This window comes from Theobroma umbraticum, unplaced genomic scaffold (assembly GCF_002168275.2).
Source record: "Theobroma umbraticum cultivar Fairchild unplaced genomic scaffold, ASM216827v3 scaffold_56.0, whole genome shotgun sequence".
Lineage (NCBI taxonomy): Eukaryota > Viridiplantae > Streptophyta > Magnoliopsida > Malvales > Malvaceae > Theobroma > Theobroma umbraticum.
Genome location: NW_018397256.1, coordinates 11,552,301 through 11,578,065, shown reverse-complemented (window position 1 = coordinate 11,578,065; position 25,765 = coordinate 11,552,301). Strand labels below are relative to the sequence as shown.

The window sequence follows — 25,765 nt, the reverse complement described above, 5'->3', positions numbered from 1 at the left end:
TTTTTTTTATTTTGTAAAAGATCTAACTTATTCAAAGGGTATATATTACGATAACTTTTCTTAAAGTACATATATAGACAATGGGGATATTAGAACTGAGATAATGAAATTTTTATTGCTGTACAGATTGCAATCATAAGAACAATTATTAATGGAGGGTACATTTAGAAAAGGGATGATAGGAACCTTCCCTTAAGGTGTATGGTGGAGTATTTACTAGATTGAATTTTCGTGCATTAAAGGAAAATAAAGCCGAAAAATATCTTGAAATGGCTCAATTCACTGCAACCTAAAGGGCACAGTTGTGTGATGGAAGTACTGATTTTAAGCCCCAGAAAAAGATATAAAAAAAAAACAAATAAAGTCGATGCACGTTTTGTTTATGGGGAGATCATATCAATAGCCATAAAGAAAAATGTGAGAAGACGTTGGTTTGTTGAGTGAGTGCAAAAATCCACCAAATGCCTCGGAAGTGGGTAGCTAGAAAAGACTAAGATACAGGGAGGAAGAAAAAGAACAGTGTAGAAACCCAAGATGGGGGAGATTTGAGAGAGAAAACAAAAGGAGAGTGATGTTGATCAACCAACACCAATTTTAGTTGAAGAAATATGCCAAAGTTGGACCATTGCTTGCAATATTAGAATTGTACCAAAAAGAAAAATGCTAACGAAGTTTGGGTGAATTATATTTTCGCTTTGTTCGCCTACCTTTTTTTTTTTTTTTTCTGTTTTGTTTTCTACATGACGACCAACGAGGGACCCGGCTGGTCTTCGTCATGGGGAAACACCACCTTGTTTAGAAAGCTGATTGGTTTTATTTTAGACGGAAATTGAAAGTCCTGAACAAGGTTAGTTGGGACATCATATTTTGTCATCTGAGGACGAGGATGTTACCAACTTAGACAACCTCGAAACTACACAACCTATCTTATCCTCATTATTTACGAAAACATTGATGTTGAAAAACTGATCAAATTGTCAAATTTACACACTTAAAAGTCAAGATATGTACCATAAATTTACACAAATTTATGTGAATTAAATATATATCATTCTTACGTTAAAAAAACAAGGTTTGAATTTTTTAAAAAAAATTAAAATACTCTCTACATGATTGTGATCATACCATCTCCAATAGTAGGAATGCGTTGTGAAAGGCACAAATTCCATGAAAAGAACCAATCTAATTGGAAATTAATGGTTTGCGTATGAAGTCGACTCTTATATTATTAAATTATAATAATTATTAGGTAAACCACAACTTGTTCACAAGTTTTACACTTAATTTAGATCTGATTGGTCAATTTATCACATTGATTAAACTTTAATCAAGTATCCATGAACGTCACTCCATGTTTTCCTTACGTCTGCTTTTGTGAAAAGTGATGTAATGTAAATTTCTAAGGGCCTTGGGCTTCCGGAAACCTCCATCTCCATCTTGCTGTTCACACCATAAACGCCGAAACCAATAATCATTGAAATTGATATTAACGGCCAAGATTTTTTGACTGCTTGCATCAACAAACGCAAAAGCAAATAGAGGCCGCCTGATTGTTTGCATAAAGGAAAAAGAAAAGTATAAATATATCCACCCCAATTATCTGTTAGTGCGGTTAAGGAGCTTTGTTGTAGTAATTTAATTAGATTCTCTCTTTTCTCATAAAAGTTAGATAGAAAAAGAAAACAATTCATTCCTTGATTACTCTTTTGTCAGTATCTTAAATTATTGCTAATAATTTGTTCGTCAATATGTATCGTCCATACATACATTGATTTATATCATTTTTATTTTAATATCGTATTTGATAAATATATTATATATCAATAAAAAGACAAAAATCAACATAATTTAAAATTGATAATATTAAATTAATATTTAAATTTATTTAAGTTAGTTGAGATCATATGATTAGGGTTTAATGATTTTTTTGGGACCTGGATTGTAAATGGGTAAAACATCAATGTTGATGATAGGTAATTGGGTACGGACTGAATTAGGACAGCTTTACAAATTTCTATTTCTGTCTTTAAATTTCATGATTCATATTAGGTCTAAGAATAATTATGGCTATTAACTTTTTCAATCAAACTATAATTTATAGACCAAAAGCTGACCAAGTCTTACCATCTTTAGAAAGAATAAAAATCTTTAAACACTTACATGATGATCAAAAAACTAATGTAAGCCAATTTATTCCCAATTTGATCATGAGAAGACTCATAATTTGTTCAGGAAAAAAAACCACATGTCCTATCCGATGATCCGAAACAATGTAATAATCAGTTGCTTTTGCACAACTAACACGAGATGCATGCATGTATGTCTCCGTTCTAATTCTAAGTTTATGATAGCATCATCGTGTTATCATGTCATATAATAATTACAAACATATGTTTGTTATTTTATTTTATTTTATTTTACTTACAAGCAATAGTAACATACAAACTCCATGCTTTTCACATCACAAGCCACTTATTTATCTAGGACTCCGTGTCTATTCCTACGAGCATGTCTTCTCTTTCTTTTCTATTTATTAATTTTATCTTCGAACGTACCTTTTGTCATAGAAAAGCCAAAGTTGTTTTTGGCTTTTTATCCACTTTCTCACTAAATTCACACTTCCTTTGCATCATGTAGCCTTTAACGAGGCAAAATATAGTGTTGTTAAATAATAAAAGGGTAAGATTGACAAAACATGACATCGAACCCAATCAAACTAATGATGGTTTTCCATTAGTGCTAAGTTTGATACAACTTTTTACAAAGTCTACACTCCCAAGCAAAGCAAAGCCACTAGTTTTTATGTTAAATAGTATTTTTTTAAAAAATATCCATGACAACACTAGATCTAATAATTGTTAGTACTACTACTAATTTTCGTTAGTACCATTATGGTTTTAGGTTTGAGTTTTTCCTCTTCAACTTCATCACGTCTCACAACAAATGACGATCATGATAAGAAATCTTTTTCTTGCAACGACAAAATGTACTTTGTGTTGTTGGACTTTTCAGCGGGGAATAAAATAATCAGTTGATACAGAGCTAACGCTCCAGATGGTTTTGTGCTCAATGTGAGAAACTTACATCCAACTATATTGTATGATACATTTAAAATCCCACAACGTAGATTCAAAAAATAAAAATAAAAATAGTACGAGAACTATTAATTACAATAAATTTCTAATTAAATGCCCAAAACTATGATTACACTAAAAACAAACAAGTCCAATGGCTGTGAAAAATCATTACAAGGCATATTGCTTCATCTGTTAGCTCTTTTCAGTGGTTAGGTTATCCCATCCCCGTTGCTTTCTGAGGAGGCTCAAATAAATTTGTCGATCTATGTAGTAGGGGTTAGTAGACCTAAAATAATCAGAAACAATTCCGGACGAGCTCTGTTTAAGAGATCATTCAGTAGTTTTCATCTGCACTGTGGCAAAAGCTGACAACGGTGAAAAATGCCTGTCAGGTAATGGAGATTTTTCTTCCCTGTTGGTTTAAATGGTACAATTACGAATCATGAGATTCTTGGGCCATCAAAACAATGCGATGCTTTCCACTGTCAGAACGGAGGCTATCTGCTTTAATTCCAACCTGGAAAAGGTATTTATTTGAGTTACCTGTAGAAATTTGAAACCAACAGTTGAAACTAGTAATTACCTCAATGGAACTTTCTCTCTCCGGGGAGAACCATCGTAAAAGTACCCCTAGATGTAGTATGGCAGGTATTAGCTTGAACAGCAGAGGAGTTGTCACCTGCAGATATTAAGTAGACTCAGAAAGCTAAAAAGCCTATTACTACAAAAATAGCCGTCGACTGCACTTGCATCCATTTAGCTTTTTCCTCCTTCGTAGCATCTTCCTATTTTTTTGTAAATTAAATTTCTTATCACCTCGCTTGACACAATTGAAGGAATACCATGCAAATAAAGCCAAACAACATTCGTACCAGGCTAAGTGCTGTTGTCCCAAGAAGTAGCAGGTACAGTTTCCCCTGTTATGCTCAAGATTTCAGTTACTAAGTAGATTATAATGCCCACAAACTATGTTTAATATCACAAACTTCTCTCAGAAAGGGATCTTGCCTAAGCAACAATCAGATGAACTTGAATACTAGCACTGACCTCGACGAGATGGAGATTAGAAGCACGACTGAGAAGAACAAATGCAAATTCTCCTATCTGTGCCAGAGACATTCCAACCTGCACATGTAAAGCAACTCAAGTTACCCTAATTAGAGAAAAATTCAGATATATACAATCGAGTGCGCATCAAATAAAATCTTACAAGCAGTGAAGTCTTGTTGTTGTAGCCAAAACCCTTGACAACCAAGGCAATTATTATTGTTTTTATTGTGATAACCAATATAACAGATGCAAGTAAGATATCAACGTGGTTCCAGAGAAAATGAACATGGATCAGCATCCCAATACTGGCAAGGAAGAGAGCAGCGAAAAAATTGCGAATGGGTTCAATCTGCACAGCGAGACTAACTTCAATTGTGGGAATACTAGAGGGATAGACTGATAATACCATCAAATCTAAATGTCAGAAGCCCCAAAATAATTCAAAGGGAAAAAGAAGAGAACTGTGTTGCACATTTTAAGTCAGTTCATAGTCCGGCTAATTATAAACCAATGTCATAGAAAACTAAGGCCGTTGCTTTAGTCCAGAAAAATTACAGAGAACATGATCACATGAACAAGCACAAATCTCTCCTTCCCCTTCCTACGACTAATGTGAATGTTTGTTGAGAGGTGGGATGGAAGAAATCTAGGATTCTAGGATAAAGACCAAAACAGAAAAGTTGGAGAAAAACCACTTCTGTAAATGGTTGTTCATTCCTGACACCCACAAAATTTTAGATGACAGGAAAGATTACGACTTTGTTTATCTCATAAATATTGCAATGTGCCAAGCACACAAAACGTATACACTTATCAAGATAGAATGGAGTGTGCAAAGTAAAATGTAAACTTAACTTGTTCCAGCGTATGTTGGGCAAGATCAGTTGTTGAGATCATCACTCCAGCAGCAAATGAACCCAATTCTAAGCTCAGCCCCAGCTTGTCACTACACTGAAATTTACACAATCAATTAAAAAAGAGTTCCAAAGCACAATTTGCGGATGTCTGACTGGCTTAAATTACTTTAACAAACAATTGATATGAGCAACCACATGATTTCTTTCCCCCTTTCCATATCTTAAAGTAAAGACTTGAAAAGCAGTTGTGCATGTAATGTACCAGCAGAATTCCAATTGTCTATGGCATAATGCCTGAACCTAAAACATTATTCATAAGGCTTTTTCTTAAAGCAATTACCAAATCAAATACATTCTAAAGCATTCAAATTGCAACATTGGTATGAGGGTAAAATTGAGTACTTCTACACTTTGAATCTCATCCAGATGCCAAAACACAAGTAATGTGTCTGGTTAACATTAAACACGCGTGCGCTCGCGCGCACACACACATATATATATATATTTCAGCAAGGACAGTTGAGCATCAGTATTTAAACATCAGAAGGTTAGGCTTCATCACTAGCTCTGCTTGTCAGAGGTTCACATGTCAACAAATAGTATGGACAATGGTATAGTGAAAATTCTCAAAAGATAAAAGTAGCACCATTATTATGAATCAAGGAGGTTTTTCTGTGGATATACAAAATAACAAGATGCTTGACAAAGTGAGAGTTAAAAGAAGGCAAATCAAGAAGAACCAAGAAACAAACCCAGGCAACAAGTAAGCAGAATGCCACAGATGCCAGTTGATAAAGTTCATTGGTCTGCATAGATAAGAGGCATAACACAAGTCATATCAAGACATGAATCTCACTCACGCATATGAATGTTTTCACAATCATACAGTGGAAAAAAATTCAGAATGTGATTATGTCCACAGAGGAAAATACATACCTGTGATGAAAGGCTTATCATCAGTCTAAGCAACCAAGGAAGGCAGGTACGAGACAATATTGACAAAACAGCCAAAAATGCAACCAACATGACCAACCTGGTTAATAGAATATTTAGTGTTAAAAAGTAACTCAATACTCCGCACCTAAAAATGCCAAAAAAGACCAGGAATGGAAAAAAAGATAAAGAGGAAAAACAAGAACTTATAGTCTTCATCCTAATCCAAGCCCCATTTCCACTTTTTATACCATCACAAACATAAGGCATCAAACCTTGATGAATCAAAACGATAATATCTTTGAATTCTGATCAAAATTATGGGTGCTTCAATGATATATATTTGAACTGACCGATGATCTATCTTTCTAGCTTTAGGTGAAACTGTTCACGAATCTAAGAAAGAGTGTGAGGAACCATGCACTCAATGAAAAGCTAAGCCTAATCATTAATCACATATTTCCCCTTTTTATGGCATCTAAAGGACATGAATAGGACCCATTGACATTTATCAACTAACACAGAGAAAGAAAGAGAGATGAAACTTGGAATGTGACACGTCTGCTATTTTTCCTCTTACAATTTAGTCATCGATATTACTCCTTGAAAAACACCAGAAGTTCCACCAAGAACTGGAAGCAACGCAAATAGCAATCCCACAGCACAATCCTGCTAAGATAAAAACTTCTCAGGACACCAGAGTAATTGAGAAAGAAACAGGAATTCAAGAATAAGACAATGGGTAGGTTGAAAGAATCAATACCTGCAGAATAAGAGTGCCAATGGTGACTTGGCCATGAAGCATATTGGTAGAATTCTTCTCCATCAAAAATTTAAGCACCTGAAATTGTAAAATAAAAAGACAACATTAAAACCTCAAATACTAAAAAACAATAAAGGTCACAATAAAGGGTGTGATGACTCATGTGTGACGTGTGTCCATATGTGTGCTTATCAGTAAGTGCAAGAATGAATGTGTAGGCGTGGTAGGTGTCTCCGCCAGATTAGCACTAAATTTTACCACAGCGGTTGAAGACATTGAAAGGAATACACCAACAAATACACCCTCTGAAAGTCTACCACCACATAACTGCAAACAGCACCCAATTAGAACTGCAGGATTCAGAATTAGAAATGTGGTATAACATGTCTATAATAACAAGAGAAAGAAAAATATAACATGTTAGCACCAAAGCATGAAACCATATTCAACAAAAGAATATCATACCAACAAAAGCAAACTAAAAATTAGATTTGACGTCAAGAAGCAGGAAACATTTAGCTTTTGAACACCATAGCAGCAAAAGCCTCTTTATGATCCGATATAATGTGAAACGATGCTACATTACTACAGATTTTTTTTCCCCTTTAATTAATTTACATCCAATGTGTGTAACCTCAGTAACCTCAAATTCACATAAAGGCAGTGAAATCACTTAATAAGGATTAATGAACCAACACCTACATAGACTATATAAAAAATTATAAGACATACTGAGGCTGAAATTCCACAGAGGCACATAAATAGAATTATCTGGAGTAGCCCTCCTACGACAGCAACTGCTCGTACAACTCGAAGCTTAAAATAAGATGGATGAAGTTAAGAGGCATGATATGAACAACGGTTTTAAGACCAGTATCAAAATAGAAAAAAATAGGTTCAGACACATAAGCCAACCTTTGCAATGGAGAACTCTAGGCCCAATGCAAAAAGAAGAAAAATCACACCAAATTGAGCTACTGTTTCAACCTGTAAAAACCAATTCACATGAAAAAGAAAAATAAAAGCTATTAAAGTTATGACAGTCAGATACAGGAATACACCAATAAACATGGGATTCAAATGGCATAGCCTGCCATGCGCTATGATCATAACTCTAGCAAATATATTGTGGGGAAATATCAGATTTCCAAGCCATCCACAAGAAAGACAAGATAATTTAATTTCAGTTGCTAACAATTGTACAACAGAGGGTAATCACATAATGTTAATTACTGGCACTTAAAACCATCGCCTCTAGGTTCTACAACAATAACTTTCATAATAAGGGCTCCCTGTGCCAAAAAAGTAAACTATGATTTTATGATCAAGAAACCATTATTCAGAACAGTCACACGTGATTCAATAAATAAGCCATCAATGTTGAGAGTAAAATTGTAATGAAGTAAACAACATACTTGCACCATTTCACTGACAAAGCTAAAACCCCCAGGTCCAATGAGTGATCCTGCCAACAAATATCCAGTAATCACCTGTGAAATATGTCACAGTCAACCATATATATGAAATTAGTACACCCAGACTCTCAGGTAGATCTTAACATTGAAGTCCAAAATTAACTCAGCTTATCAATATAATCAGACCGGTTGTCCAGCACAAGCAAATGCAATGCCACCGCAAGTTGCAGACACGATGACAACTACTAAATCTGATATCAGTCTACATGGCATAAGCAAAAAAGCTCAACTTATTAGTTGAATGTAAAAAGAAACTTCAATGAAACTGAAGATAATAAAAAGTTACCTTAAGTCAAGCTGTAAGACTGGAAATTTTGATTTAAAATTAGATATAATGAAGACGTTGTCCTGAAAAAAACAACCCTCTCAGACTTGAAGTACGACTATATACTACAACATGAAGTTTAAAGTGAACCAATCTAACCTTTCGATCGATCAACATAGGTGTATCTTCTGCTCTGTTATCATTCTCTAGATTGAAAACATCATGAAGTTGAAATGATCTAAAAGGAGGTTGCAAAAGGGGTGAGAGAACTGCATGTTTCTAATTATTTACAAAGAAAATATGGTCTGGAAACAATTCGATTCTTTTATCATCACAAAAGATACTTACATTCTTCTATTGAACAATAAAAGTAATTAGAACTCAAAAGCTACAATTTAACATCTACTAATTTAAAAAAAGAAGCACATACGTTTCCTCTTTTGTATCATTTTTCTTTGTCTTAACCCTGGCTACAGTTTCCAAAACAGCCTGATTAACATACAAATGTAAAATAAATTAGGTTCAGCAAGTTGTACAAACTGAAAAGATAATCAAAAGAACTAGTACCACCAACCTGCTGTTCTGCCACACTGTTGTTGAAACTTCCAGCATCATCATTTACTGTCAGCAATAGTAAAAGAAAATGATAATAAAAGTTCGGAATTAGAATATTCTTTGGATTTATACTCTTATGGAGGATAAGGAAATAATAACAGCCCAAGACTCCAAAATAAGAATTCAAGCCAACCATTTTTGGAAGCCTTTAGAAACTTGATTTTTTTTTTCTTCAATATTGAATTATCCACAGCAACTATTCCTAAATCCAAAGAACACGTCTGAGTATGCCGTTAGTATGAGGCATCAGATCCCATGAAGTTTTGCAGTACGGCAAGGTTTAACAAATTTAAGCTAGAATAATTAACTCTTAATTAAGAAAACTAAAACTAGCAAATCTAATTTTAAAGAATTTAGATAAATGAACTCTCATTAAATCTTTAAGATCTTATAAAGCATGCAATGAAACAGATATCATAAACCGATAATAGATCGTGCTAGAAACAGAAAAAATTAATTGCTATAATTATAAAAAGAACTAGAATAAACAAGTATAATTAAGTTGAATATGTTATTTAGTAAGGTTTTGATGCCTGGATTTAAGGTCTAAACCCTAATCTAAGAAAACTCCAATGGCAAGGAAGGACAGTACCTTCGTTTTGTTCGTTCTCGGTGAACTCCTTCTCGAGAGCTCGATCAATGATGGCGGCAAAGGTGCCGTCCTTCGGTTTAGTTATAGAGGAGGCATTAGAGACGGTGGCGTTCACGTCGTCGTCGAAGCGATCCGACTCAATGAGTTGTTGTTGCTGAGACAGTGAAAACGAAGCCAAGCAAAAAAGAGTAAAGACCAAGAAAGTAATAAGCTCGTAGGAGGAGGAGGAGGAGACTGATCTTCTCAACATTTGGAACGACGCCCCCGGCGACAGGTTACAAGCCTCTGCTTTTTGCTGCTGATGCAACTAGAGAACGAAAGAGTAATTGTCTTCGGCGCAAGTTGGGGACAGAGAGAGGAAATGATGAGAGAGATTGACAAGGACAGGCAAGGAAAATTTTGGAAGGATAAAGGCGCGACGGTAGATGTAAAAGAGAGAAAAAAGGCAGACTGAAAATAAACGGGAGAGAAGGAGAGAGTGCGTAGTAGCAGTACGGTTGAAGAGTTCTTCGGAGTCAACTTGTCGTCATCATTAATTAAGATTTAACAAAGATAAGATACATCATGCTTACATTACTTGTAATGTGGCTTATTAAATTACATTACAGCGTTTGTTTAGTAACAGATCACTGCAATGTAAAATTACAATGCAATCACATTATATTGCACTCTGTAATGTTCTTAAAAACAATTTTACCCTTTAATTTTATTACTTTATTAAAAATATTTTATAATATTATAATTAAAATAAAAATATTAAAATAATATATATATAATATAAGAATAAAAATTAAAATAAAATAAAATATAAAAAATTAATATTTATATAATATAGGTAAAACAAATAAAAATAAAATATATAATATAAAAAATATATTAAAAAATAAAAATAAAATATTAAATTATAATAATAAATAAAAATAAAATATATGATATTAAAAATATATTAAAAATATGAATATTATATAAAAATTAATAATATAAATATAAATATATTAAAAATAAAATATAAAATATTATAATAATAATAAAATATATGACATTAAAAATATATTTAAGAAATGATATTATATAAAAATTAATAATAAAAATATAAATATATTTAAAATAAAATATATAAAATTATAATAATAAATTAAAATAAAATATATGATATTAAATATATTTTAAAATATGATATTATATAAAAATTAATAATAAATATAAATATATTAAAAATAAAATATAAAATATTATAATAATAAATAAAAATAAAATATATGATATTAAAAATATATTTAAGAAATGATATTATATAAAAATTAATAATAAAAATATAAATATATTAAACTTATATTTTAATAATTAGGGGTAATTTTGACAATTAACTTACATTCCCACTAAAGTACTTATAAACCAAACACTGCAATGTTATCTTCCCTGCATTTTAATCATTATTTTGCTTACATACCAAACACTGTAATGTTATTTTCCCTGTAATCACATTGCTTGCAATCACATTACTTGCAATCACATTACTTGCAATCACATTACTTGTAATCACATTGCATTGTAATGTACCAAACGCCACCTTATTGTCTTAGCAATTTTCTTTTATTTTATTTTCTTTTCTTCGGAGGACCAAGATTTCAAACTGTTTTTCTTATTAAAGCTTATACATGGATATTATTTTTTAAAAATAATTTAATGAAATTTAATTTTAATAATTGTTCATTGATAAAAGCCTAAACTCATTAGGAGGGGAGGTTAGTTATAGAGGCGTAGATCTCATGAAAGTAGGACGACCCCCCATTCGGCAGGAGAACAAGAGAGCAAAATTATTTTCATTTTTTTGTTTCTTTTTAATCACAAAAAATATACAAATATAAAATCTACAAAAATCTCTTAAATTATTTTTAAAAAATTCATATAAACCTTTATTCTCCTATTCATTCAATTAAATTATTCTACTTTTATGTTAAATTAAATAAATTTTACATATTTATTTTAAAATAAATAAGTCTTAATATTAATGATTGAATTAATTAAAACATTTGACCATTTATCAAGTTACTATTATGCCATTAAGTAAATTTATTTTAATTTTGATGAAACTTTTAACCAAAAAAATCCCAAATGAATGAAGCAGTTCCGGTCTGACGGCACATCCACTGCAGCAATAAAACATCGGACCCACCAACATTTGGGAGTAGTGATCTCGTCCCACTTGACTGTTGGAGTCTAGACATAGGCCGATAAACGGCCACATCGCAGCAGGCAAATGGACCGATTGGCCAGTAAAATGAGCTTATATCACTTTTTCTTTGTAAATATTACAAGCTTTTACATATCAAAGAAGTTTCTTCATGTATCACTTGTTCAGTTAATCCTAGAGGGCAAGGAAGACAAGTAGGGGGCAGAGCTAATCCCATGCAAAATTATAAACATTACAACCTTCTATAATCTTAACCAATCTTTGAGTCACAGCCGTTAATATTAGACACAACCGCAACGCTAACTACTTGCGCAAAGAACTACCAAGACATTCTCACGCTCCTATGTGCATTATTGCTACATAAACCTCACACTTTTGTCTCCTAATTTTCTCACCCTTGTTACTTGCTTACTCAAAAGGACTTCCGGTCACAAACTCGTTTCATTTTTGTGCAAAGAACCCAGAATTCATGCCTTGAAACTCTCCAGGGGAACTGGACTGTTATGGTGGCAAAGGGGCCGTATGTCATTTATCTTCTTCGTTGGTGACTTGTTATATCTATCAATCCTTTCCTCGATAGGTTTATTATGGAATCTGCTATGACTCTGGCACTGGATTTCATATAGCCACCTGAAACAGGAAAAAGCAAAATGGAAGTTCGTTAGGATGGATTCTCCGGGAAGCTCAAACAACTTCTACCATGTCTCCTATATGCATCATCTCAGGTTGTGGATATCTCACAACGTCGGCAATCTCAAACCTAGCTTCATTCCACATCTTGTTGATAGACAATGGAAAATAAATAAACAATTCTTTCTACCTTTTTAGCAGTTTGTTCCCCTCTAAAACAAAGGGTAAGCAGGAGAACTACATCTTGACAGCTGAAAAAAGGACCAACATCAATTACCAAGCGAAATTAATATTATTTCCTACTAAACCTAAAGAGGGCTTAGGTTCAAGGCTAGTTGGCTTTGGTGCACAGACACACGGAGGAAAAAGAAATTGTCAATCACGGTAAAAGCAGCATCTTTTGCCTTTGCAAGGCATATTGAGGCCATCTATTTTTGCCCATCCAGTCAAGGAATGAGTAATTATTAGGGACCAATATTTTTCTTTAATTAGTGATTTTCTTCTTACCATGCTTCGAAGAAGATGAAATCCTAGAATAACTCACATCTAGAAACATGAGTTACAGAATATGTACTGAAGAGGAACATGATCAACAAGCTCACAAGACCAGGCAGAGGATCAGAGTCAAAAGATGGTCCTTGGCTGAAGAGAATCAAGTTTGCCCGAAACACAGATAAGTTATAGACTGTAGAAAAGCAAGTCCCAAATCTCTTTCTAGTGTGCATGCAGATTCACGTATTTGTTGTCTGTATACAAGCATAAACATAAAGCTACATAGACACTGTACCTGAAGTGACCATGACAAGAGGGATATTTCTCTCCCGAGCAAACCTGAAGACCTTCTCATCTCTTTGAACTACCCCATCTGGCATTACCTGAAAAAGCAAACCAATAACCATAAGTCAGAACTCAATAATATTAATTATGCAAAGATGCACTATCTAACAAACAAATATATTTTAAAAACAAAATGTTAAGTATATTTCATTGAATGCCCTAAAAATTGAAAGGGCATATAAATGAACCATCTTAAACACCTCTTTTGGTTGTATTTGTCTCCAACTTCTTAACATTTTGTCTGTATCCTTTGTCTCTATACCATTTCATCCATTAGCTGCATGCACATATATTCAGGAATGTGCCAACCAGCCATAAAGAACTGCATCCCCAATGTCTTACACGTTTATCTATAGTTAAACCAACAGTTAAGATCTACAAAATTATAGATGTAGCTTTCTATTCCATGCATCCTTAAATCTATGTTAACATTGCTTTTAATTGCACTCTTGTCAGTCCACCTTGGCTGAAGAAGAAAATCAATACTAGATTCAAATATTAATAATAGTTGTTTCAGTAGGAATGTTATCGTATCAATTTCTAATTACTTCAACATTTCTCTCTTAAGTTTTATAAGATGATCTTACAAATCCTCATTGCTACTGTTCTGCTGCAACTTTGATTCAGAAATAGTTATTGAACTGAAAACATGACACACAATAAATGAAGGCTTTTCTTTCACAGCTCAATGTAAAAAGAAAGGACATTTTCTTCTGCTTCTAAAGGTCTGAAGATGCATCCTCACCAATGCAGCTCTCATTCAGTTTAACTATAAGCTGGCAAATGAAGCTTTGCAGAGGTCATGGGGCGAGCAATACAAAAGTTTTATAAATCAGCATAACCATGTTAGTAGATAATATGAGGTAAAATTTACATGGATGTGTTCCTTCCACTAAATTTCTTCTTTCTGTATGATATTTTAGGCTGCTTTCTCAGCCTATCATCAGAAGGACAATTCTCTACGAAAAGTTAAGCTGAGTTGCCAAATCAGAGCCAATTCATAGAGTGCAGTAAGGATCTCATTTTACTTCTTGCAAAAGAAGAAAAAGTACTGGACAAATAGAATAAAAAACACAAAAATTAAGAGTATAGATCCAATGATGAATTTACCTTTAACCCGCCAAGTGGATCTCCATCAAGGATATCGGTGCCCGCATTGTAAACAATCAACTCAGGGGCAAAATTACGCCTAGCTTCCTAACATTTACAACCAATAACAACAATGTGTAATAGCCCTAGAAGGAACTTTTTACTAGACTATTTTATTAAATAAAATTAGTTAAATATAAAAAATAATTAAAAAGAAAGAGGGAATGAAAAAAGACAAAAACACAAAGCAAGAGATGAAGTACAAGTTTGCAAAAATGCTGATGAAAACATGGATGCATGCAAAGCATCATGCATTGTGATAACAATAAATAAAAGAATAGATGAAGAGACACATTAAAAGTAGTAAATGCATTTCAAAAAGTATGACCCTAAAGGGGAAAATGATGGAAAGTTAAACCAAAAAACTTGTGAAGTATCATATAAAATGGAACGAATTGCTGGAGAAAAAACATCAGGGAATGATATATAAGTGTCACCAGATCAACTAACAGCATATGTGGGCATCAAAATTGAGAAGAGAAGGTCCAGCATAAAACAAGACCTGAAGCAGGCTAAGGATAGCTGAATCTATACCTCAAGAGCTTTATCTAATTCCTTCAAGTACTTTTCTGTTGTTGTCCCACTCTGTTGACATACAGGAAAATTAAATCAGCTAAAGACCCAGCCAGCAATAAACTAACTTCATCAAGAAGATGCCAGAGGCTCACCACTATTTCAACCTTCTGCGTGATATAACTCCTTGCTTCCATATCCTGATTAAGGGTTTAAAGAAAGAAAAATACAACCAGAAAGTGAGGAGAACGAACAGCATTGATTGAAGCCAAAACTTACTGCATAGACTAAAATTAACAGTTAAAAGTAGGAAACAAAATATTGTTTAGGAAGACGCTGTACACAGATGAAGTTAGAGAAGATACAGTACAAATTTACATAGCAATACTTACAAATGGGTATATTTCAGGGTTGTACATATCCAGAATATATACACGCCCTGTCAGTTTAAAGACGAATACACAATCATTTAACTTTCAAAAGAGCATCAAACTAAAGCACCATGAGGAAAAATAAGCATCCATACCATCATTTGCAAAATCCGTTTCATGACCATTTCCTTGATGTGCATCTAGATCAATTATCATCACCCTGAAAAAATATTGCAAAATACAAGGAAAATAGCCCATTGTCAGAAGGTAATTGTCAACTGAGGAGTTGTGATTTGGATGAAACAAATTGCAAGGGCTGCATTTATTACTTTTAGGCTTCAAGTTCTATTACCTTGATATATTTAACCGAACAAATGCAAAATGAATGCAGAGAGAAATGTCTGCATATGCACAAAATCCACCTCCCCTTCCACTAGAACAATGATGAAACCCTCCCCCAACATTGATAGCCCATCCTCGATCCTTTGCAAGCTTTGCCGCCAAAATAGTTCCACCCACCTGTAATAATATAATCAGATTAATCGTAATCCAAAGAAAACTCAAACTCCATTCTGAAAAAAAAAAAAGATGTAATTAGCTCCTAGACAGATAATAACTTCACCTGCTTGCGGAAGGGAGAAAGAACTTTCATCTGAACCAAAAAATTGGGCAATATTGCTATTGGAGGAACCTACACAACACACTACTTTGAATCAAACAAGAAGTATAGTAACATCATATGAAACTACTAAATCCTCAGCCAAGACCATCAAACAATAACAGACACAGCCAGTAAAATTTAATTGGGCATACAAAGACATTCCCTGAAAACAAATTCATAAAAGAAAAACCAAGTCATCACGCCCACGCTATTTTTCTTAATAATCCCATCTTTAAGCAGCATCATACAAACAAACTTGATAATTGCAACAAAATAAATAAACTCCAAGAAAGCAAAAATTAACTGCATACAAGAAAAACCGAAATGATTGCACAAGGAAATACTAAAAAGTATACCTCAGCTATCATGGCAACATTCATACTGCTCTTCAAGCTATTCAGGTATGCTTCCGTATGCACCTATTCAAAGATTATCAAAAAAATTAAGCATAACGAATACTGGTTACAGCACCTACTTTAGACAGATATCAAATTAACTAAAATTTGTCCAGCCTATTTTTATTGCTTTACCTCAATATATGTCCAGCCTCAGTGAATATAAACATAGAGAGTAGCAAAATTATAATTACCACAAGTAGATCATCTCTTGAAGCTTCCTGTGGCTCAACAATAGAATTTTTCTGCAGGTGACCTTCAGAAATGAGGAACCGGCATACTCGGCCCCATTTTGAAGAATCAAATGGATGCCTACATCAATTTCAAATAACTAACTCATTGTTAAAACTAACCGAATAGCGAGAAAAAAGAAACATATAAAATACTTCAAAGAAATGAAAATTCAAATTCAAATTATCTTACAGTTTCTCAATTCCAAGGAAACTGATATCGTAGTAAGACGAGTAGATAATCGGAACCTGTTTTTTTTTTTTTTTGTTAAGTTAGAGTTCAGAAATTCCTAGTTAGAAAAGAAAAATATGCATTAATAGAATTATTTTTTTAATTATTGGCAAAAGGTATATTACCTTGGAAGGAATTACGTGGAGATAGAGCTTGCTAGTGTTAATTCGTTTACGGCGAAGAGTTTCGGCATCGGCTTTGGAAGCTGAAGAAGCCCAAGACGAAGACATTGAAAGAGAGCAAATACAGAGATACAAAATGAATGGAGTGGCAAACATAAAAAACAAATATAACGTTGATTCGCAGGTATTCCGAGTTGACTCAGCGGTCTTTGGTCTGACTCGGATCTTCATGTGGGAGCAAAGCATGTGTCACCGCGTTGGTTTCAAGCTTTTCAAATTCGATTCCACGATAGGTGGCAAGCCGTGGAGTAAAGTAGAAGCGGTCGGAATCAAGAAAAGCATTTTTTTCTTTTTTGCTAAATGGTTTGGATAAAGATGACATGGCAGTATAGTTGCATTACAACTGGCATTTGCCTGCTGGCTAGTCCATCCCATCCTTGGCCAAAGGAAAACGGTAAATGGGTTATCCAACAAAACAATAATGACTGCGGAGCGTCTGAAGTTTCTTTCTTCGATGCCCAGAGAGGTCGAAGCCGCCCAATATTAGCACTAAAAATATTTTATTAAATTATGCAATTAGTTTTTATGGTCTATTAAAATAGTAGACTTAATCTATCTCTAATAATTTATAAAAATTAATTTTTTATATTTTTTAAAATTAATAATGTCAATCTTATTTATTAAAAATTTTCTATTATCTATATTAATATAACATTTAATTATGTTGATGTGATATTTTTTTTATTGATATGATATTAAATTTGATAATATACCAATAATGATGTGATATTTTACAAATGATGTAATATTAGTGCCGATATAACATGACCAAGTACTAATATAGATTTTATAAGTACGGACATAAAATTATATAGCATGAGTTAGTAATTTTTAAAAAAATTAAAAAAATAAAATTATAAATACATTTTTAAAATTTAAGAAAAGAATGTTGTGAGATAGAGAAGAATTGAATTTTTATGTTTCATAATATCAAATAGTGAAAAGTGTGTTGTAAAATAGATAAAAAAATATCAAGTCATCATTAATATATCATCATATTTAATATTATATTAATAAAAAATATATCATATCAGTATAAATAATAAAAAAATTAATACTGCTAACAATTATATTGATATTGTCAATTTTAAAAAGTACGAAAACTCAATTGCTGCAAATTATTATACATAGGCTAAATTTATCATTTTACTATAATACATGGACTAATTGTATGATTTAATCTAAATATATTTTTATGAAATTATATGTATTAATAAAAATTAAGATAAAATACATTGACATCTTTAACTTTTATTTATAATTACATGCAGTTGATTAGTTTTTAAAATGGACAAACCTTTCAAAAAAAAATCTTGTGTCCTACCATTATTTAATCATCAATGTTTTCATTAGTTTTATGATGTAATAATATTTTTAAAATAATTTTATCTTTCATTAATTTTAAATATTAGTATTATATAAATTATATTTTTTTTATTTTTTTCTCTATATATTTAAAAAAAAAAAAACTCTCAATTCGATCACCTCGCCGCTGGCAGTGCCCTTTAGGAGAGCATTGATTTGGTACTCCCCATCTAATGCTCCCCAAGGGAGCCTGAGATATGGAGTGCATGGTTAAATCTCATGCTCTTCTAAGGAGATTTGGTCGGATTTGGTATTTCCCGATTAGATTCGATTGCAGGGTGACTAGTCAATATAAAGGAGCGTCATTTATCAGCTAAAGAGAAAAGAAAATAGTGAAAAAAAAATATTTTAGACATTTCATATTTAAGTATTAATATTATTTACACTTTTAAAGTAGACTGTTTATTATAAAAATTAATAAACTCATGTATAATTATGATCAAAAATTAAAAATATGAATGTATTTAACCCTAAAAATTATAATTACCATAATCGAATTCTAACATTAACACCCTAAACAAATCAAACAAATATAAAATTAAACAAACTCACATAGAAATTTAAATCTTACATTTATTTAATATGTGAAATCATATGAAGGCCGTCTTAAGGATTCTACCTTCATTCTTTTTCAAATACAAGGTTTAAAATAATATTAACTTATATATGTGTGTATTTCTCTAGCAAATAATCAAAGTTTAATTTCTAGAGCCATTATTCACTTTATTCAAACGTTTATATCATAACATGGCAATACTTACGGGCTTGAGTGGGTGATTGCAACTTTGGGTTTGTCTTCTTTTATGTACAAATTAGCTAATATATCAACTAATGTTCCATTTGGATTATTATTCCACAAATTTGGATGAACTAAAATTCTTTTATATACAAATTTGGATTATTATTCTACATATCATCAATAGAATTAGCAAGATTAATATATTATTAAATGACTTTTTTTATCATATTTATTTTTTTTATACAGGAATTCTAACAAAATATGTAGCAACCTCTAATCTTATCTGTAAAGTGTTAAAATTTCAACAATAGTATATAAAATCATTTTTTTAAAACATTTAAATAAAAAATTTCAAATGATTATCATATCCGGACATGTAAATCAAAGATGACAAATTAGTATATCTTTAGACCCAGAGAAGTCAAATAAAAGAAAAAGAGAAGATGCTTCCAATCATGTTAATTCAAAAAGTTAAGATTACCATGTTAATCCCATAAATGATTGGCATTTGAACAATGGTTCTCGTGTTCGACATCAGACTTAATTGGTCCTCCTGCTTTAACTAGGCCCCAAAACCAAATGATTAATATTAATTGAAAATTAATTATGGTCATCAGTGACTCTAATTAAGCTTACCGCATAGAAAATTGCATGGCCTGTTTTTGTAAGTGGTAACCGGACCATATCACAAGCTATGGTCTGCTGCGCTTAATTATAATGCCAAGTCATGTCCTAAAAGGATAAAATATACCACCAAGCAATCGGTTGTTATTAACCACGAAACCAAATAATTAATGCGCACAAAACACCTGTGGCCACCGTATTTTAATTTAAATCAAATTAATTAGTGCTTGCATTGTTGCTAATAAAATATTTCCACACTAATCATGGACAAATATTTGTATTTGTTTTATTCCTTTTCATTAACAAAAGCGAAAGATGATTGGTTCAGAAGCTTTAACAGCATGTTTGGTGCGGGAATAGCTAAGTTATTCCCCTTCTATTCCTAGTTACTATTTACTCCTCTTGTTTGGTTGGTAATTAAGCAACGAATAGCCATTCTCCCATTTTACTTATTCCTCAAAATTAGTAAAAGCTCTTTTTTAACTACACCCAACCCTTCTCTTGGTATTAACTATTTCATGTCTCATGAAATAATTTCAAAAATTATTAAAACTAAATTACCCCTTATAAGTTTCTAAATTTACAACTTTACCCATATTAATATTTGTGAATAAAATATTATATTTTAAATATTAATGATTAAATTATAAATAAAATAATAATATTTTATAAATATTAATGAAAAATTATAAATAAAATATTAATATTTAAATGATCAATTATTAATATTTTAAATAAATTAAAAGTATTAATATTTAAAAATAACATAATAATAAATAACATTTAAATTATATAAAAAAATATTTTATAATATTAATGATTAATTTATAAAGAAAATATTTATATTTAAATAATCAATTATTAATATTTTAAATAAATTATAAATTATTAATATTTAAAAATAAAATAAAATAATTATCATAATAATATTTAAATTATAAATAAAATATTAATTTATTTAAAATATTAATGATTAAATTATAAATAAAATATTAATATTTAAATTATCAATTAATAATATTTTAAATAAATTATAAATTATTCATATTTAAAATAAAAAATAAAAAATAATCATAATAACATTGAAATTATAAAAAAATAATATTTTATAATGTTACTGATTAAATTAAAAAATATTAATATTTAAATGATCAATTATTAATATTTTAAATAAATTATAAATTATTAATATTCAAAAAATAAAATAAAATAAATAATCACATATATAATGAAAGATATTTTTATCTTTTTATCTTCTATTTCTTTCTTATTCCAAAATTATTTTTACCAATCAAACATGACAATAAGTAATAATAATTTTTTTTATTCTATTTCATTTATCATATCAAATTACATAATAATTATTTTACTCTATTCTTATTTTATTTTATTTTTACATAATATTTATTTTATTCTATTCTTATTTATTTCGTAAATTAAACATACCGTGAGAGAATTTGTTAACAAAATTAATTATTATAATACTATTTCCATATTTAATTGTAATAATAAAAATTTTAATATGATAATTAAATACTAAAGACAGACATCATTCGGAGGCTTGTGCAATTAGAGAAAAAGAAGGTTAAGGTTTCTAAATAATAATTTTTTAAAAAAGATGACACGTAAGGCCATGGCTGCCCTCCTACGTGTCAGTTTGTTGTTTCCATGTCAGCACGAAGCAGTTGATGAAATCAAGACAACGACAATAAAAGTCACGGTAAAACTTGTTTGTACGCCTTTCCAGCTTCCGTATATATCGAAGCTTTGTGTTTCCATTTTTGTCCCTCCTGGTGTTCTGGCGCCTGCTCAATCCAATGTACCCTCCGAAGCCTGCCAAATCACTTATCTGGAGAGTTTTCGATACGTCCTCTAGCGCTTAAATATCAGTACTCGGTCTTGGTTCCACAGACAGAAAGTTTAGCAGATAAATATTGAGAAAGAAAAGAGAGTCAAGAGAACAAAAACAAAAGCTATCTGTCTCTGATGTGTGATTGTCTGAAACCATGGATTCGACCAACAGAAACAATTCCTTTGTATTTCCTTATTACCCATCTTTCTTGTTTGTGTAATCATTGAAATTACCTCCGAAGTTGCAGTTTTTTTTGGGCTGGCTACGGAAGGGTGTTCGTGTGTTCTTTTTTTTTTGGGTTTTTCTAATGGATTTGTTTTAGTGCTTATTTTGTGCATTTGATTGTGATGAACAGGGGTCAAGCTTCCTAACCATGGGAGAGCGGATCTGTGCAGCTTTCATGCCGTTTATTGCAGTGATCGATTTCTTGATTTTTTCAATGGCCAATTGTTTTGAGCACCGGCCCTGTTTCAAGAAATGCCGCTATGGGTTCTCCGATCTTGCCCGTCTTGCCAATGAATCTCATTGTACTTCTGTCTCTCATTTCATATCTTCTTTATTTTGTTCTTAAAAAAAGTATTAATTATTGAGATTTTTTACGGTTTTTGTCATTTTGAATATATGCTATATCTATTGTTAATTTGGTTTTCTGGTATTTCAAGGAAAAAAAAGTACGTGTTACTGTGAAACATGAAAAATTACAGTTTTTACCTTTTTTTCCCCAGCCACTTTGAGTAAGCAAACATGGCAGTTTCGTCATTTTGAAGTAACACGTTGCATGGTTTTCTTACTAGTTATGAACTTATGGTGCAGTTACGGTGAATGAAGTGGAGGCGCTGTACGAACTGTTCAAGAAGTTGAGTTGCTCAATTATTGATGATGGATTGATTCACAAGGTAAAATGAAATTCTGAGGCAAATTGGTGCCATAAACTTTGTTGTAGTTCGTATGCTTTGTAATCTATGACTTTTCTTTTATGGCTTAATTTTTTTTTCTATGAATGGCATTCCTTCAATCTGATGTGTCAGAATTTGTTTACAATTAGGTCATTGAATGATTTCAATAAATGTTAAAATGTGAATGATTATCTAAATTCTTTTCGTGTTATAGGAAGAGCTTCAGTTAGCATTGCTCCATACTCCATATGGCGAGAATCTTTTCCTTGACAGGGTAAATCTCTTGCAACAATATCAGTTCTTCTATTATGTACTTTCTTCTATACTCCCATGGTTGATCATTGGACCCAATCATAGTATAATGTAAAAGGAAGCTCAATTGTTCAGCTAGCATTTGGGGAATTCTAATAGTTGTGATTTTACTAAATCGAGTTCATTTTATGTCTTGTTGTTACTGTAATTAATTGTTGATCAGTTCCTTTGATTTCATTGCAAATTCTTAAACTGAACTAAGAGCAACAGTAGTTGAGCACTTGAACCAGTCCAGAGATAAGTTGGTGTGTCTTTCACATAAAAATAATTAGTCAGTTCTTTTATTTGTGGACGAAAATGGCTATGAGCTATCTTGGATCTCAATAACTGGGGAGTTGCTGATTTTTCAAACATTACTTTTCTGGTTTCTAATTTTTAGAACTAGAAATAGAAGATTTTCTTTCTTCTTTATGATTTGTTTTAATGTTCTAAAGAAGTTTTCCTTCGAATCTTTATTTTCATTCCTGCCCCTAATCATCTTCTCTATTGTAGGTTTTTGATCTTTTCGATGAGAAGAAAAATGGTGTCATTGAGTTTGAGGAATTTGTCCATTCGCTCAACGTGTTTCATCCCTCTGCCCCTGTAGAAGATAAAATTGATTGTAAGGGTTTAAGAGAAACCATTTTCTTCGTAGCAATAAAGAACGATTTATACCTGTGTCTTATCTATGTTCTCGTTAATTTCTTGCAGTTGCATTTAGGTTGTATGATCTGAGACAAACAGGGTTTATTGAGCGGGACGAAGTGCGTAAAACTCTGTTAAAGCTAGCAGTTCTACATGAATTTAATGTTCTGTAAATTACTCATACTTGATGCACTTCCTACAATTGTTGGATTTTTAGCTAATGAGCTTTTGGTTGAATGCAGGTTAAGCAAATGGTAATTGCCATTTTGATGGAATCTGACATGAAATTGTCAGATGACCTTCTTGAGGCTATCATTGACAAAGTGAGTTCTCTGAAGTTTAGTTCTTTGCTGTCACTGGTGTGAATTCTGCAGCATTTTGATACTTACAGGATCTTCATCTTTTCTGCAGACATTTTCTGATGCTGATGCTGACAAGGATGGTAGAATCAACAAAGAAGACTGGAAAGCATTTGTGCTTCGTAATCCCAGCCTTTTAAAGAACATGACTCTTCCTTATTTGAAGTGTGTGACTAGCTCCTATGTTCTTTCACTACTTGTTCCTTTTCCAGTAATGCATGCATAGTCCAAGTCCCTCTTCTTTCAATGATCTCGAATTGTTTGCTTGACCCCTTGAATATCCATGGTAACTTAATTATCATAGCTCATTCTTTTATGTTCTTCTCGTTCGTCAGGGACATAACCACCGTATTTCCCAGTTTTGTTTTCAACACTGAAGTTGAGGACTCATAGTGTGAAGTGATTTTAGACCAATGTGCTGTGAAGTTCAGTATGATGTAAACCCAGTGCAAGAATATTTAGTTAGTAGATCCTGCTATCGAAAAGCTTTGACTCATGTCTCAGTGCGGGAGATGAAGAAACAACGTGCCTCCATTTCATTGAAGCAACACTAGGAAGTGATAGTAACCAGATCTTTCTGATTAAGCTCTCCGGGCGTGTTTTTTTATGACCGAATGTGGCAACTGTCGATGCTGTACGGTGGATAGATTGCAGATTGAGTGGATTTTGGAATGAGCTTGCGTAGGATAGCGTTCTCAGCTTCGATTGCCTTGTACAAGTAATTTCTCCCTGCCAATCAAACGTTAGCTAGTGCAATCTGGTCCGTCCGGAATGCTTACATTAATTCTGGTGTTTTATCTTATTACTTTGAAATCTCTGTGAACTGCCTTGCTCTTGAAATCTCTTCCTGAGACCTGCTTTAGCAGAACCGGTGATTAGCTAGGTGGCCAAAAAGGAGAGATATCCATGCCACACAATCAAAAATATCCATGGAGGAAGGAGTGGATTGGAGATCATGTCACAAAAATGAAGTAAAAAGCATTCTTCTGTTTTGACTGTCATACATTCTTTTACCATGTTAAGGGTCCTTAGCTGCAGTTGAATCAAACCTTGTTGATGTAAGAAAGCAATGGGATGATGAACTTTATAGCCTTGTGTGGCTAAAAATGGCACAACATGCAGTGAAAACCCAAAAAGCTTTCTTGTTATTAGAAAAATCGTCTCTTTTAAACTAGTTCATAACTATTTATAGCTGTTCTTTATTATGAGATTGATTCTCCAAATGGGAATAATATCAGTTTATGAACATGCAGCTCGTGGCCATGTGACTTCATTTTCTTTCTCCGGAATCTGAGCTTCCCTTTTCTGTAAAGGTTAAAAGCTAAAATTCAAAAGCTTCCTTCAAAATAATTCAAAAGTTTTTTATTTCAAAATGATGTTTTTAATTTTTTAATTATAAATACTGTTAATCAACAGTTAAAAAGAATTATACTTAATATTATATAAATATTTTAAAACACAAATGCACTCTTAAAAAAATTTGCTCATACTCTCTTTCAAAACTTAATAAAATTGACTTTAATATTTTAATGAAATTCAATATTTGACAAATAAAATTAAAACAATAAAATTTTAATACAGAATTTATGAATATCATAATTTTTCTCACTTTAATACTCAATAAAATTCAATATTTGACAAAAAAAATTAAAACTTTTAATCTATTGTAATCAGGTCAAAGTTTTTTATGTCACCTAAACCCTTTTTTTTTTAATTTTATTTTGGAGTGACCTAAACCCTATTAGTGAAAAAAAAATTTGGTCTAAAATTTTTTTAACAAAATTAGTAATCATGAATAAAAAATTAATCTGTTAATTTGATATTATCATATTTGAAATATCTGTTTTTACATAAAAATTTACTTTTAATATATTTTTTTAATAAAAAAATTCCAAATTATTCAAGAAATAAAGAGTTTAATTTTAATAAAATTTACGTCAATAAATATTTATGGTTTTCAAATCAGATACAGT

The 25,765-nt window shown here is 31.8% G+C and overlaps 3 protein-coding genes across 5 annotated transcripts; 1 reads left to right on the top strand and 2 right to left on the bottom strand.

Annotated features, from left to right (window-relative positions):
- Window positions 1-3,005: 3,005 nt before the first annotated feature.
- On the bottom strand, window positions 3,006-10,126 carry KEA6 (K+ efflux antiporter 6). Of its 2 annotated transcripts, XM_021420931.2 has the most exons (20): window positions 9,628-10,122; window positions 8,995-9,041; window positions 8,851-8,909; window positions 8,580-8,658; window positions 8,442-8,503; window positions 8,282-8,357; window positions 8,096-8,170; window positions 7,596-7,667; window positions 7,413-7,496; window positions 6,939-7,007; window positions 6,681-6,758; window positions 6,498-6,586; window positions 5,921-6,017; window positions 5,737-5,790; window positions 4,983-5,078; window positions 4,288-4,476; window positions 4,125-4,202; window positions 3,950-3,994; window positions 3,661-3,756; window positions 3,006-3,594 (listed from the first exon to the last, which is right to left on the bottom strand). In XM_021420931.2, the coding sequence occupies exons 1-20, from the start codon at window positions 9,875-9,877 to the stop codon at window positions 3,511-3,513; spliced, it is 1,779 nt and encodes a 592-aa protein (XP_021276606.1). In that variant the 5' UTR covers window positions 9,878-10,122; the 3' UTR covers window positions 3,006-3,510. The 2 variants fall into 2 exon arrangements, with proteins under 2 accessions (XP_021276606.1, XP_021276605.1); XM_021420930.2 differs by having other exon boundaries at window positions 3,006-3,756; window positions 9,628-10,126.
- A 1,797-nt stretch (window positions 10,127-11,923) lies between these two features.
- HDA2 (histone deacetylase 2) lies at window positions 11,924-17,311 on the bottom strand. The gene is made up of 13 exons (XM_021421747.2): window positions 16,965-17,311; window positions 16,801-16,856; window positions 16,572-16,689; window positions 16,339-16,401; window positions 15,944-16,012; window positions 15,674-15,840; window positions 15,477-15,541; window positions 15,343-15,389; window positions 15,106-15,150; window positions 14,972-15,022; window positions 14,399-14,485; window positions 13,239-13,326; window positions 11,924-12,451 (listed from the first exon to the last, which is right to left on the bottom strand). Exons 1-13 carry the CDS (start codon window positions 17,205-17,207, stop codon window positions 12,351-12,353), a joined length of 1,200 nt encoding a protein of 399 aa, XP_021277422.1. The 5' UTR covers window positions 17,208-17,311; the 3' UTR covers window positions 11,924-12,350.
- Window positions 17,312-21,502: 4,191 nt separating this feature from the next.
- Window positions 21,503-25,038, top strand: CBL10 (calcineurin B-like protein 10). 2 transcript variants are annotated; one of them, XM_021421081.2, is made up of 9 exons: window positions 21,505-21,785; window positions 21,957-22,128; window positions 22,415-22,497; window positions 22,712-22,771; window positions 23,302-23,410; window positions 23,500-23,552; window positions 23,676-23,756; window positions 23,845-23,957; window positions 24,128-25,038. In XM_021421081.2, exons 1-9 carry the CDS (start codon window positions 21,756-21,758, stop codon window positions 24,183-24,185), a joined length of 759 nt encoding a protein of 252 aa, XP_021276756.1. In that variant the 5' UTR covers window positions 21,505-21,755; the 3' UTR covers window positions 24,186-25,038. The 2 variants fall into 2 exon arrangements, with proteins under 2 accessions (XP_021276755.1, XP_021276756.1); XM_021421080.2 differs by having other exon boundaries at window positions 21,503-21,785; window positions 23,845-25,038.
- The last annotated feature ends 727 nt before the right edge of the window (window positions 25,039-25,765 follow it).